This window comes from Bombina bombina, chromosome 9, assembly GCF_027579735.1.
Source record: "Bombina bombina isolate aBomBom1 chromosome 9, aBomBom1.pri, whole genome shotgun sequence".
In the NCBI taxonomy this organism is placed as follows: Eukaryota; Metazoa; Chordata; class Amphibia; order Anura; family Bombinatoridae; genus Bombina; species Bombina bombina.
The window spans coordinates 13,223,327-13,239,425 of record NC_069507.1 but is presented as its reverse complement, the minus strand read 5'-3'; the positions used below and the strand labels follow the sequence as shown (position 1 = coordinate 13,239,425).

The following is a 16,099-nucleotide window of genomic DNA, read 5'->3' as shown; positions in this document are numbered from 1 at the left end:
CTACAAGTGACTTTGTGTTATGTTTGCTAATGGGTCACTGTATCATTTCCCCTCTGTGAGCTGTTATGTTGTATCTACAAGTGAGTTTGTGTTGTTTGCTAATGGGTCACTGTATCATTTCCCTCTGTGAGCTGTTATGTTGTATCTACAAGTGACTTTGTGTTGTTTGCTAATGGGTCACCGTATCATTTCCCTCTGTGAGCTGTTATGTTGTATCTACAAGTGACTTTGTGTTATGTTTGCTAATGGGTCACTGTATCATTTCCCTCTGTGAGCTGTTATGTTGTATCTACAAGTGACTTTGTGTTATGTTTGCTAATGGGTCACCGTATCATTTCCCTCTGTGAGCTGTTATGTTGTATCTACAAGTGATTTTGTGTTATGTTTGCTAATGGGTCACTGTATCGTTTCCCTCTGTGAGCTGTTATGTTGTATCTATAAGTGACTTTGTGTTATGCTTGCTAATGGGTCACTGTGTCGTTTCCCTCTGTGAGCTGTTATGTTGTATCTACAAGTGACTTTGTGTTATGTTTGCTAATGGGTTACTGTATAATTTCCCTCTGTGAGCTGTTATGTTGTATCTACAAGTGAGTTTGTGTTTTGTTTGCTAATGGGTCACTGTATAATTTCCCTCTGTGAGCTGTTATGTTGTATCTACAAGTGACTTTGTGTTATGTTTGCTAATGGGTCAGTGTATCATTTCCATCTGTGAGCTGTTATGTTGTATCTACAAGTGACTTTGTGCTATGTTTGCTAATGGGTCACTGTATCGTTTCCCTCTGTGAGCAGTTATGTTGTATCTACAAGTGACTGTGTTATGTTTGCTAATGGGTCACTGTATCGTTTCCCTCTGTGAGCTGTTATGTTGTATCTACAAGTGACTTTGTGTTATGTTTGCTAATGGGTCACTGTATTGTTTCCCTCTGTGAGCTGTTATGTTGTATCTACAAGTGACTTTGTGTTATGTTTGCTAATGGGTCACTGTATCATTTCCCTCTGTGAGCTGTTATGTTGTATCTACAAGTGACTTTGTGTTATGCTTGCTAATGGGTCACTGTATCATTTGCCTCTGTGAGCTGTTATGTTGTATCTACAAGTGACTTTGTGTTATGTTTGCTAATGGGTCACTGTATCATTTCCCTCTGTGAGCTGTTATGTTGTATCTACAAGTGACTTTGTTATGTTTGCTAATGGGTCACTGTATTGTTTCCCTCTGTGAGCTGTTATGTTGTATCTACAAGTGACTTTGTGTTATGTTTGCTAATGAGTCACTGTATCATTTCCCTCTGTGAGCTGTTATGTTGTAACTACAAGTGACTTTGTGTTATGTTTGCTAATGGGTCACTGTATCATTTCCCTCTGTGAGCTGTTATGTTGTATCTACAAGTGACTTTGTGTTATGTTTGCTAATGGTTCACTGTATTATTTACCTCTGTGAGCTGTTATGTTGTATCTACAAGTGAGTTTGTGTTATGTTTGCTAATGGGTCACTGTATCATTTCCCTCTGTGAGCTGTTATGTTGTATCTACAAGTGACTTTGTGTTATGTTTGCTAATGGGTCACTGTATCGTTTCCCTCTGTGAGCTGTTATGTTGTATCTACAAGTGAGTTTGTGTTATGTTTGCTAATGGGTCACTGTATCATTTCCCTCTGTGAGCTGTTATGTTGTATCTACAAGTGACTTTGTGTTATGTTTGCTAATGGGTCACTGTATCATTTCCCTCTGTGAGCTGTTATGTTGTATCTACAAGTGACTTTGTGTTATGTTTGCTAATGGGTCACTGTATCATTTCCCTCTGTGAGCTGTTATGTTGTATCTACAAGTGACTTTGTGTTATGTTTGCTAATGGGTCACTGTATCATTTCCCTCTGTGAGCTGTTATGTTGTATCTACAAGTGACTTTGTGTTATGTTTGCTAATGGGTCACTGTGTCATTCCCCTCTGTGAGCTGTTATGTTGTATCTACAAGTTAGTTTGTGTTATGTTTGCTAATGGGTCACTGTATCATTTCCCTCTGTGAGCTGTTATGTTGTATCTACAAGTGACTTTGTGTTATGTTTGCTAATGGGTCACTGTATCATTCCCCTCTGTGAGCTGTTATGTTGTATCTACAAGTGACTTTGTGTTATGTTTGCTAATGGGTCACTGTATCATTCCCCTCTGTGAGCTGTTATGTTGTAACTACAAGTGACTTTGTGTTATGTTTGCTAATGGGTCACTGTATCATTTCCCTCTGTGAGCTGTTATGTTGTATCTACAAGTGACTTTGTGTTATGTTTGCTAATGGTTCACTGTATTATTTACCTCTGTGAGCTGTTATGTTGTATCTACAAGTGAGTTTGTGTTATGTTTGCTAATGGGTCACTGTATCATTTCCCTCTGTGAGCTGTTATGTTGTATCTACAAGTGACTTTGTGTTATGTTTGCTAATGGGTCACTGTATCGTTTCCCTCTGTGAGCTGTTATGTTGTATCTACAAGTGAGTTTGTGTTATGTTTGCTAATGGGTCACTGTATCATTTCCCTCTGTGAGCTGTTATGTTGTATCTACAAGTGACTTTGTGTTATGTTTGCTAATGGGTCACTGTATCATTTCCCTCTGTGAGCTGTTATGTTGTATCTACAAGTGACTTTGTGTTATGTTTGCTAATGGGTCACTGTATCATTTGCCTCTGTGAGCTGTTATGTTGTATCTACAAGTGAGTTTGTGTTATGTTTGCTAATGGGTCACTGTATCATTTCCCTCTGTGACCTGTTATGTTGTATCTACAAGTGACTTTGTGTTATGTTTGCTAATGGGTCACTGTATCGTTTCCCTCTGTGAGCTGTTATGTTGTATCTACAAGTGAGTTTGTGTTATGTTTGCTAATGGGTCACTGTATCATTCCCCTCTGTGAGCTGTTATGTTGTATCTACAAGTGACTTTGTGTTATGTTTGCTAATGGGTCACTGTATCATTTCCATCTGTGAGCTGTTATGTTGTATCTACAAGTGACTTTGTGTTATGTTTGCTAATGGGTCACTGTATCATTTCCCTCTGTGACCTGTTATGTTGTATCTACAAGTGACTTTGTGTTATGTTTGCTAATGGGTCACTGTATCGTTTCCCTCTGTGAGCTGTTATGTTGTATCTACAAGTGAGTTTGTGTTATGTTTGCTAATGGGTCACTGTATCATTTCCCTCTGTGAGCTGTTATGTTGTATCTACAAGTGAGTTTGTGTTGTTTGCTAATGGGTCACTGTATCGTTTCCCTCTGTGAGCTGTTATGTTGTATCTACAAGTGAGTTTGTGTTATGTTTGCTAATGAGTCACTGTATCATTCCCCTCTGTGACCTGTTATGTTGTATGTACAAGTGACTTTGTGTTATGCTTGCTAATGGGTCACTGTATCATTCCCCTCTGTGAGCTGTTATGTTGTATCTACAAGTGACTTTGTGTTATGTTTGCTAATGGGTCACTTTATCATTTCCATCTGTGAGCTGTTATGTTGTATCTACAAGTGACTTTGTGTTATGTTTGCTAATGGGTCACTGTATCATTTCCCTCTGTGACCTGTTATGTTGTATCTACAAGTGACTTTGTGTTATGTTTGCTAATGGGTCACTGTATCGTTTCCCTCTGTGAGCTGTTACGTTGTATCTACAAGTGAGTTTGTGTTATGTTTGCTAATGGGTCACTGTATCATTCCCCTCTGTGAGCTGTTACGTTGTATCTACAAGTGACTTTGTGTTATGTTTGCTAATGGGTCACTGTATCAGTTCCCTCTGTGAGCTGTTATGTTGTATCTACAAGTGAGTTTGTGTTATGTTTGCTAATGGGTCACTGTATCATTTCCCTCTGTGAGCTGTTATGTTGTATCTACAAGTGAGTTTGTGTTATGTTTGCTAATGGGTCACTGTATCATTTCCCTCTGTGAGCTGTTATGTTGTATCTACAAGTGAGTTTGTGTTATGTTTGCTAATGGGTCACTGTATCATTTGCCTCTGTGACCTGTTATGTTGTATCTACAAGATACTTTGTGTTATGTTTGCTAATGAGTCACTGTATCATTTCCCTCTGTGAGCTGTTATGTTGTATCTACAAGTGACTTTGTGTTATGTTTGCTAATGGGTCACCGTATCATTTCCATCTGTGAGCTGTTATGTTGTATCTACAAGTGAGTTTGTGTTATGTTTGCTAATGGGTCACTGTATCATTTGCCTCTGTGAGCTGTTATGTTGTATCTACAAGTGACTTTGTGTTATGTTTGCTAATGGGTCACTGTATCATTTCCATCTGTGAGCTGTTATGTTGTATCTACAAGTGAGTTTGTGTTATGTTTGCTAATGGGTCACTGTATCATTTGCCTCTGTGAGCTGTTATGTTGTATCTACAAGTGACTTTGTGTTATGATTGCTAATGAGTCACTGTATCATTTCCCTCTGTGAGCTGTTATGTTGTATCTACAAGTGACTTTGTGTTATGTTTGCTAATGGGTCACTGTATCATTTCCCTCTGTGAGCTGTTATGTTGTATCTACAAGTGACTTTGTGTTATGTTTGCTAATGGGTCACTGTATCATTTCCATCTGTGAGCTGTTATGTTGTATCTACAAGTGAGTTTGTGTTATGTTTGCTAATGGGTCACTGTATCATTTGCCTCTGTGAGCTGTTATGTTGTATCTACAAGTGACTTTGTGTTATGATTGCTAATGAGTCAGTGTATCGTTTCCCTCTGTGAGCTGTTATGTTGTATGTACAAGTGACTTTGTGTTATGTTTGCTAATGGGTCACTGCATCATTTCCCTCTGTGAGCTGTTATGTTGTATCTACAAGTGACTTTGTGTTATGTTTGCTAATGGTTCACTGTATTATTTACCTCTGTGAGCTGTTATGTTGTATCTACAAGTGACTTTGTGTTATGATTGCTAATGGGTCACTGTATCATTTCCCTCTGTGAGCTGTTATGTTGTATCTACAAGTGAGTTTGTGTTATGTTTGCTAATGGGTCACTGTATCATTTCCCTCTGTGAGCTGTTATGTTGTATCTACAAGTGAGTTTGTGTTATGTTTGCTAATGGGTCACTGTATCATTTCCCTCTGTGAGCTGTTATGTTGTATATACAAGTGACTTTGTGTTATGTTTGCTAATGGGTCACTGTATCATTTCCCTCTGTGAGCTGTTATGTTGTATCTACAAGTGACTTTGTGTTTTGTTTGCTAATGGGTCACTGTATCAGTTCCCTCTGTGAGCTGTTATGTTGTATCTACAAGTGAGTTTGTGTTATGTTTGCTAATGGGTCACTGTATCATTTCCCTCTGTGAGCTGTTATGTTGTATCTACAAGTGAGTTTGTGTTATGTTTGCTAATGAGTCACTGTATCATTCCCCTCTGTGACCTGTTATGTTGTATGTACAAGTGACTTTGTGTTATGCTTGCTAATGGGTCACTGTATCATTCCCCTCTGTGAGCTGTTATGTTGTATCTACAAGTGACTTTGTGTTATGTTTGCTAATGGGTCACTTTATCATTTCCATCTGTGAGCTGTTATGTTGTATCTACAAGTGACTTTGTGTTATGTTTGCTAATGGGTCACTGTATCATTTCCCTCTGTGACCTGTTATGTTGTATCTACAAGTGACTTTGTGTTATGTTTGCTAATGGGTCACTGTATCGTTTCCCTCTGTGAGCTGTTATGTTGTATCTACAAGTGACTTTGTGTTATGTTTGCTAATGGGTCACTGTATCATTTCCCTCTGTGAGCTGTTATGTTGTATCTACAAGTGACTTTGTGTTATGTTTGCTAATGGGTCACTGTATCATTTCCCTCTGTGAGCTGTTATGTTGTATCTACAAGTGACTTTGTGTTATGTTTGCTAATGGGTCACTGTATAATTTCCCTCTGTGAGCTGTTATGTTGTATCTACAAGTGAGTTTGTGTTATGTTTGCTAATGGGTCACTGTATCATTCCCCTCTGTGAGCTGTTATGTTGTATCTACAAGTGACTTTGTGTTATGTTTGCTAATGGGTCACTGTATCAGTTCCCTCTGTGAGCTGTTATGTTGTATCTACAAGTGAGTTTGTGTTATGTTTGCTAATGGGTCACTGTATCATTTCCCTCTGTGAGCTGTTATGTTGTATCTACAAGTGAGTTTGTGTTATGTTTGCTAATGGGTCACTGTATCATTTCCCTCTGTGAGCTGTTATGTTGTATCTACAAGTGAGTTTGTGTTATGTTTGCTAATGGGTCACTGTATCATTTGCCTCTGTGACCTGTTATGTTGTATCTACAAGATACTTTGTGTTATGTTTGCTAATGAGTCACTGTATCATTTCCCTCTGTGAGCTGTTATGTTTTATCTACAAGTGACTTTGTGTTATGTTTGCTAATGGGTCACCGTATCATTTCCATCTGTGAGCTGTTATGTTGTATCTACAAGTGAGTTTGTGTTATGTTTGCTAATGGGTCACTGTATCATTTGCCTCTGTGAGCTGTTATGTTGTATCTACAAGTGACTTTGTGTTATGTTTGCTAATGGGTCACTGTATCATTTCCATCTGTGAGCTGTTATGTTGTATCTACAAGTGAGTTTGTGTTATGTTTGCTAATGGGTCACTGTATCATTTGCCTCTGTGAGCTGTTATGTTGTATCTACAAGTGACTTTGTGTTATGATTGCTAATGAGTCACTGTATCATTTCCCTCTGTGAGCTGTTATGTTGTATCTACAAGTGACTTTGTGTTATGTTTGCTAATGGGTCACTGTATCATTTCCCTCTGTGAGCTGTTATGTTGTATCTACAAGTGACTTTGTGTTATGTTTGCTAATGGGTCACTGTATCATTTCCATCTGTGAGCTGTTATGTTGTATCTACAAGTGAGTTTGTGTTATGTTTGCTAATGGGTCACTGTATCATTTGCCTCTGTGAGCTGTTATGTTGTATCTACAAGTGACTTTGTGTTATGATTGCTAATGAGTCAGTGTATCGTTTCCCTCTGTGAGCTGTTATGTTGTATGTACAAGTGACTTTGTGTTATGTTTGCTAATGGGTCACTGTATCATTTCCCTCTGTGAGCTGTTATGTTGTATCTACAAGTGACTTTGTGTTATGTTTGCTAATGGTTCACTGTATTATTTACCTCTGTGAGCTGTTATGTTGTATCTACAAGTGACTTTGTGTTATGATTGCTAATGGGTCACTGTATCATTTCCCTCTGTGAGCTGTTATGTTGTATCTACAAGTGAGTTTGTGTTATGTTTGCTAATGGGTCACTGTATCATTTCCCTCTGTGAGCTGTTATGTTGTATCTACAAGTGAGTTTGTGTTATGTTTGCTAATGGGTCACTGTATCATTTCCCTCTGTGAGCTGTTATGTTGTATATACAAGTGACTTTGTGTTATGTTTGCTAATGGGTCACTGTATCATTTCCCTCTGTGAGCTGTTATGTTGTATCTACAAGTGACTTTGTGTTATGTTTGCTAATGGGTCACTGTATCATTTCCCTCTGTGAGCTGTTATGTTGTATCTACAAGTGACTTTGTGTTATGTTTGCTAATGGGTCACTGTATCATTTCCCTCTGTGAGCTGTTATGTTGTATGTACAAGTGACTTTGTGTTATGTTTGCTAATGGGTCACTGTATCATTTCCCTCTGTGAGCTGTTATGTTGTATCTACAAGTGACTTTGTGTTATGTTTGCTAATGGGTCACTGTATCATTTCCCTCTGTGAGCTGTTATGTTGTATCTACAAGTGACTTTGTGTTATGTTTGCTAATGGGTCACTGTATCATTTCCCTCTGTGAGCTGTTATGTTGTATCTACAAGTGACTTTGTGTTATGTTTGCTAATGGGTCACTGTATCATTTCCCTCTGTGAGCTGTTATGTTGTCTGGTGCACAATAAGGTGCCTGTTCCTGCAGCTCTAGGGAAATGAGTAAGGAAATAAATGCAAATCACACCCCAGGACATAAAACTGCACATGTGTGTCTCTTTCTTCCCTCTTTTCTCTGTTTAAGTTTCCCAAGTGTAAAACAATGGCAGCTACTCTATTTGTGCACGGTTTTGTATATGATCATAAAGGCTGTGGGTCAGATTACAAGTGGTGCGCCATTTAGCGAATACACCGCTGGAAGTAAACTTTTAACGCAGGCGGGTTATCGCGCGTATTACAAGTGGAAAATATAAAGTGCATAACGACACATCACAAAGGATTTAAATGATGTATAATTAAACATTTTGTGCAGCACAATCAGTAACACAGGCTGTGTTATCCTGCGCTCATGCTCTCACTGACAATAGCGAACACAGGGCCGGATTATAAAAAGCAGCCCTGGAAATATTTGCAGATCAGCCCTATTTTCTGTTCAGTCTATAGAATATACAAACCCCAGTTTGCTCAATGGGATTACTGGCATTCTCCTTCCCCCAATATTTTCTATAATCATATTAAATTAAACTAGTTTGTAACAAAAATACAGTGTGAAAATGATTATCCATAGTGTGATCTGGCACTCCATGGGGCCCATTTATCAAAGGGCTTGCGGACCTGATCCGATACTGCGGATCAGGTCCGCAAGACCTCGCTAAATGCGGAGAGCAATACGCTCTCCGCATTTAACATTGCACCAGCAGCTCACAAGAGCTGCTGGTGCAACGCCGCCCCCTGCTGACTCGCGGCCAATTGGCCGCCAGCAGGGAGGTGTCAATCAACCCGATCGTATTCGATCGGGTTGATTTCCGGCGATTCCTGTCTGCCTGCTCAGAGCAGGTGGACAGGTTATGGAGCAGCGGTCTTTAGACTGCTGCTTCATAAGTTGTGTTTCTGGCGAGTCTGAAGACTCGCCAGAAACACGGCCCTTCAAGCTCCGTACGGAGCTTGATAAATGGGCCTGCATATGTCCCTCTGACTCACAGGGTGACTTGACTAGACATTAGGATACTTTTAAAGGTGGGATGCTATATGGCACATTGTCTAGGAAATAAATACGTATTAATCAGAGGAGAAAAGATAAAGATGACACAGCTACATCCTCTCACCAGTAGCACCACCCCCTTAAATTGTAGCTGTGCAGCCCTAGGTGCTGCAGCCCACCGGTAAATCCCCTGGTATCCTGGTAGGTCAATCCGGTCTTGAGCCCAATCTGCTATTACAAGTGAAGGGCAGAGAAACGTAATGTGGCTTACATGTGTTTACTGCGCCCTGTACTGTTAATGAAGAGTGCAGGGAGCTGTATTTGTGCTCATTATTAGCAGTGGTGGTTTACATGTTACACTCAAAGCAAACTAGTGCTGAAAAATGTTTTTGTGTTAATGCTTGAAAATATGCAGAACAAAATGCATCAAAATAAAGTATTATAGTTATATCTCTGCATATTAAGGACTAGATTACACATGGAGCGCTATATATATCACTTTCATGAAAGCTATATTAGCGCTCCACTTTGTTATACCAGTGCACGATAATGTGTGCTGCTATTACAAGTTCACAGCAATGCGACCGCGACCTAGCATCCGCATTGCTGGGGACCGCGACCTAGCATCCGCATCGCTGGGGACCGCGACCTAGCATCCGCATCACTGGGGACCGCGACCTAGCATCCGCATCGCTGGGGACCGCGACCTAGCATCCGCATCGCTGGGGACCGCGACCCAGCATCCGCATCGCTGGGGACCACGACCCAGCATCCGCATCGCTGGGAAGCATTGCGCTCGCAAAAGCACAATTCCATAGGCTCCAATAGAGTCTCGTTCTGATGCCGTCACAGACTTTTACTTTATGTTTGCCAGCCTCAAAGGCTCAAAATGAGTAGTAGATGACTATAGCTAATTTTAATATAAATATTTGTTTGCTGCTGATTACAATATTTAATTACAAGAATGTGTTTCTTTATGGGGTTAAACAGTTCTCAGCAAGCACTTATGCAATAATGAAATACTCTAGTGACATTGTGCTATGTCCCTTTCAAAATAAAACAACTGTCCCTGCACTAAATGAACATACCTTAGAAATTCTTTAGAAAACTTATTAAAATAAATATATATTTACTTAGAAATCCCCATAGCCTTTACTAGCAAATCTTGTAGTAAAATCATTAACCATTTATAAAGGATTGCAATATATATGTCAATACTGACCCGTTCCTTCCCGAAGAACAATCTCCTTATCGTTCACGACCCACCGGTAGCAAGGAAATTCCAGGTATTCCCCGGAGGGCGTCTTCACTGTGATATGTTTGCAGTACCAGTCGTCTTTATACCAATATTTGTGCTTCTCAATTTTTATCAGTTGGATGTCGCCGAGGTCCTCTGATACCGTCACATCGTAAGAATCAATCTGCACATAACAAAAGCGAGTGATATACTCAGTATTGATGCTGGCATTTGAGAAGTTACCTAAAGGAATTTTCTGAATGTGCATAATGTATTTGTCAGTAATGAAGCCAGCTGGTTTGCATGGACAAGACATTTTCTATTAGCATTTAAAAGTATAATGTTTAGGCTTTAGTAAATCAAGAGTAGTCCAGTGATGCACCCATTAAAACAAACCTGTATGAATATGTATACTTGGTCCCCTGGGCTACATACACATATAGCATATTAGATGAGGCTGAAACAAGACAGGAGTCCATTGAGTTCAACCTATACAGAACCTACCGGATTTACAATAAAGAAGCTGACAATTGTACTTACATTAAGCAATATAAAAAGAAGACCCGTTTAACACAAGTAATTATATACCTGAATTCTGTTTCCAGCCAGAAATGTATCTAAACCATTTTTACATTTATTCAAGGTATTGGCATTTACTAGCTCCTTAGGTAATGAGTTCCACAATTTGATTGCTCTTACCAAGAAAAATCATTTACGTTGCTGGAGACTGAATCTCCTTTGGTCCAGCCTTAGATTGTTGTTACCTCTTGCCACAAACAGTTTTCTTGGAATAAACAGAGCTTCTGCCATCTCTGTATATGGGCCTTGAATATATTTATATAAAGTAATCATGTCACTTCTCAAGCGCTTTATTTTCTAGAGAAAACAGACCCAGTTTGGCTACTCTCTCCTCATAGCTTAAATTCTCCATTCCCCTTATCTGTGGCCCCTCTCTGAACTTTTTCTAAGTATGCAATGTCCCTTTTTATAATCGGTCCCCAGAACTGCACTCCAAACTCAAGGTGAGGACTTACCAGGGCTTTATATAATGACAGAATTACGCTTTCCTCCCTTGAATCAATGCCTCTTTTAATACATGCTAGTATCTTATTAGCCTTAGAAGCCTCACATTGCATTTTTGTCAGATAGAGCAGCAATTTTAAGCAACTTTCTAATTTACTCCTATTATTAATTTTTCTTTGTTCTCTTGGTATCTTTATTTTAAAAATCTGAAATGTAAGCTTAGAAGCCGGCCCATTTTTGGTTCAGATCCTGGGTAACGCTTGCTGATTGATGTCTAAATGTAGCGATCCAATCAGCAAACACTACCCAGGTTCTGAACCAAAAATGGGCCGGCTTCTATGCTTACATTTCAGATTTTTAAAATAAAGATTCCAAGAGAACGAAGAAAAATTTATAATAGGAGTAAATTAGAAAGTTGCTTTAAATTGTATGCTCTATCTGACTCATGGAAGTTTATTTTTGACTAGCCTATCCCTTTAAGTACACCCAAATCCTTAAATAACTATTTAACTATGTTTTAGCCTCTGTTTTTATTTAAGAATAAGCTCTCCCAATTTATCCTGTTAAATGATTCCCTTAAATCACTGAATTTGGTCTTTTTTTAAAATAAAAGTTTTAGTTGAGCCTTTAAGACACTGCTTATGGAAAGTGATTTCCAACGTGACCCATGTTATGATCACTGTTACCCAAATGTTCTTTCACTTCTGTGTTTGATATTATGGGACCTATTTATGAAATGTCTGTCCGACATAACCTAATCAGCGGATAATGTCCGACAGACGCAATACGCTCTCCGCGTTCAGCATTGCACCAGCAGCTCTTGTGAACTGCTGGTGCAACGCTGCCCCCTGCAGATTTGCGGCCAATCGGGGTGTCAATCAACCCGATCGTATTCGATCAGGTTGATTTCACGCGATCTCTGTCCGCCGCCTCAGAGCAGACGGACAGGTTATGGAGCAGCGGTCTTTAGACCGCTGCTTCATAACTGGTGTCTCTGGCGAGTCTGTAGGCTCACCAGAAACACGGGGCTTCAACCTCCATCCGGACCTTCATAAATGGGCCCCTATATCTGTATCGTTTGGTGGCACTAAATACAATATAGCTTTATTCCTAGTTTGTGACAAGAAGTTATCCCTGAGAACATTTACAAATCTGTATTACTAGTTTCATTGGCCCGGTTTATATCAGGGTAGTTACAATCTCCCATAATTACAGCACTGGTATTATTACCTATTTGCATTAGTAGTTGAGTTTCCTCCAGGTCACTAATGTTGGGGGGGCTTGTAGAATGTTCTTAATATATATTTCCCCCCATTCTTTATTTTAACCCACAGGGTCTCTACATTGTCACCTGTATCCTCATAAATATCTTCCCCTCTTGCAGGTTTAATATACATGCAGATTCCTCCACCCCTTGAATTACTCCTGTTCCTCCTAAATAAAGTATAACCCTCTAACTGCCCAGTTATGAGACTCATCCAACCAGGCTTCAGTTATACTGATAATATTATAGTCCTCTTCTGCAACTAAAAGCTCCCCCATTTTACCCATCATGCTTCTTGCATTTCTTGTCATTCATTTCATGTGCTTTCTGCTGCTACTTTCTAATGTGACATTTGCTAAGCGTACCCTTCTGTCATCCCTTCCTGTAGTGGTGGCCCCAGTGATTCTCACTCACTTATTAAGCTTTAAACTAATAACGTATTTGCCTTACGTTCCTCTTACCCCTTAGTGCTCAAACTCATCACTTGCACAGAAAACTTACTTGCAGCAAGCTCCGAGTTATTCTGTTAAATTTATTGTATTTATAGTATTTATAGTACTTAATATGACCCACACAGGTGAACAAATCCCTGCCCTTAATTACTGAGAAAAAGCACACAACTGGCACAGAGGTTGGCATACAGGGAGGGAGAGATAGAAGGATTTGCCAACAAACTCCAGAGTAAGTTAAAAAAAACTTAATCTTTAATGCTCAAAGTTTAAAAACAGCAAGTCCAGCAGTAGATGCTTTAATCATAAGCGTGGACTCTAGTAAAAAGGTACAAACATTTATACAGAATACCCGAATTTGATAGGTTGCTAAAAAACATGTGACCAAATTGAAATTGCATGAGGATTTAAGGAGGACTAATGCTAATACATGCGAATTCATGAAGGCACATAAGGTGGTATGTGATAACTGCAAGTTATATTGATTGGTTGTACCGGTTAAAGGAAATGCCTGTATTAGATGTATTTAGTTGCATCTTGTAGCTGGTACAAATCCTAAACCATAATTTATAACTCTGTTTTCAATTTCTGTGATGTTATAGTCGGTCAAATTAATTAAATTACATATTGTTTGATCATGAATTACATCTACTGATATTTGTTGTTTCCTCTGCCCCTCTCAGGGGATAGCGTGACTGGTTTAGTCTTGAATTTCCTCTTCCTGTCCCCCTCCTCCCTCCTCTCCCCCCCTCCCTATAGCTTTTGGGGGGTATTGTCTGATGGGTTTCAGAGTTCATACTGGGGACGGGACATACAGGAAGTGAATCATGCAGGGGGTGGGGCATACAGGGAGTGAGTCATGCAGGGGGTGGGGCATAAAGGAGTGAGTCATGCAGGGGGCGGGGCATAATGGAGTGAGTCATGCTGGGGGCAGGGCATAAGGGAGTAAGTCATGCAGGGGGCGGGGCATATAGGGAGTGAGTCATGAAGGGACGGGGCATACAGGGAGTGAGTCATGCAGGGGGCAGGGCATATAGGGAGTGAGTCATGAAGGGACGGGGCATACAGGGAGTGAATCATGCAGGGGGGCTGGGCATACAGGGAGTGAGTCATGCAGGGGGGGATACAGGGAGTGAGTCATGCAGGGGGGCTGGGCATACAGGGAGTGAGTCATGCAAGGGGGATACAGGGAGTGAGTCATGTAGGGGGCGGGGCATACAGGGCGTTAGTCATGCAGGGGGCGGGGCATACTGGGATTGAGTCATGCAGGAGGTGGGGCATACAGGGATTGAGTCATGCAGGGAATGAGTCATGCAGGGGACAGGGCATACAGGAAGTGAGTGATGCAGGGGGCAGGACATACAGGTAGTAAGTCATTCAGGGGACGGGGCATACAGGGAGTGAGTCATGCAGGGGATGGGGCATACAGGGAGTGAGTGATGCAGAGGGCGGGGCATACAGGAAGTGAGTGATGCAGGGGGCGGGGCATACAGGTAGTGAATGATGCAGGGGATGGGGCATACAGGGAGTGAGTGATGCAGGGGGCGGGGCATACAGGGAGTGAATCATGCAGGGGGTAGGGCATACAGGGAGTGAGTCATGCAGGGGGGCTAGGCATACAGGGAGTGAGTCATGCAAGGGGTGGGGCATATAGAGAGTGAGTTATGGAGGGGGCGGGGCATACAGGGAGTGAATCATGCAGAGATTGGGACATACAGGGAGTGAATCATGCACAGATTGGGGTATACAGGGAGTGAGTCATGCAGGGGGTGGGGCATACATTTCTTCTACTAGATACGACGAGTCCACGGATTCATCCTTACTTGTGGGATATTATCCTCCTGCTAACAGGAAGTGGCAAAGAGCACCACAGCAGAGCTGTCTATATAGCTCCTCCCTTGACTCCACCCTCCAGTCATTCTCTTTGCCTATACTAAGTAATAGGAAGGGTAAAGTGAAAGAGGTGATAAAAATGATAGTTTTTTTTATTTTCTTCAAGAAAGACTTTTTTATTTTAAATGGTACCTGTGAGTTCTATTTATTCCCAGGCAGCAGATGGATGAGGATTGATGCCTGGAGACTGATGATCTTAGCAGTTGCCACTAAGATCCAGAGTAGTTCCCACAGAATGGCTGAGGAGTACTTAAGAAACTTCAGTGTGAGGAACGTTTTTCATGCTACTAGCATTGAGGTATGTTCAGTAATTATTTTTTTCTGGAGAGACTGTGTTATTTCAGAACTGGCTGACAGTATTCCCATATGGGAAGGGGTATTACTGGGACCTGTATGTTGGGCTGAAAAAATGGTTGACACTGATGACATAATGTTTTTGTTGGAGCAAAACGATTTTATGTTTGGAAGGCAATTAACGTTTTTTTTGTGTAAAGCAAACATTTTTACTTTGATAGCAATGGAGGGTTCACATGGCTTTCTTAAGACCTGGGTATATAGAAACCCACATAGCTAGGTTCTAGACTGCTTTAGAACGTTTTTTACAAGGCAGAGAGACATCGATGTAGATGGGCGGGGCATAATTTTGCGCCTCAGATGCACAGTTGAATTCCCCATGCAAGCAGCAAGCTCCAGCTCCGGTGGGCCTCAAAGGAAAGATTTGGCCTACTCGAAGGGTTAGAGTGTTTTCACAGACCCCTGAGGGCAGGGGGTCGATTGGTTAATCATAACGTTTTTTTGAGTAACGTTTTTGCCCATTAAGGGTTAAGCATAACTTTTCTTGTGGTGCAATCCTAGCTAGCAAGATAAGACACAAATATTCTAAAATTGGGATAATTATGACATTTTAGAGCAGTTTGGGAAAAATTTGTACGCTTTTTTTCCCTTAAAGACGCAGTACCGTTTTTCAGATTGTTATTTTTTTCACTAAATAAAGTGTTTTCAAGCCTGTTTGTGGTCATTACTAGCCTTTTTTAACATGTCTGACATTGAGGAAAGTCAATGTTCTATGTGTTTAGAAGCCATTGTGGAACCCCCACTTAAAATGTGTCCTTCATGTACTGAAAGGGCCTTACATTGCAAAGAACATATTTTAGGTGATAAAAGTATGTCTCAGGATGATTCTCAGTCAGAAGAGAATCAGGTTATGCCATCTACTTCTCCCCAAGTGTCACAACCTTTAACGCCCACTCAAGCGACGCCTAGTACTTCTAGCGCATCTAATTCCTTCACCCTGCAAGATATGGCTGCAGTTATGTCTACTACCCTTACAGAGGTA

The 16,099-nt window shown here is 40.6% G+C and overlaps 1 protein-coding gene across 1 annotated transcript in view; it reads right to left on the bottom strand.

The window, feature by feature from the left end:
* Positions 1-16,099, bottom strand: part of ALOX5 (arachidonate 5-lipoxygenase) — a 160,569-nt gene that overhangs the window by 86,399 nt on the left and 58,071 nt on the right. The window contains exon 2 of the mRNA XM_053691881.1: positions 10,120-10,318. Within this exon, the coding sequence (XP_053547856.1) occupies positions 10,120-10,318 (199 nt within the window). The remainder of the gene's footprint in view (positions 1-10,119; positions 10,319-16,099) is intronic.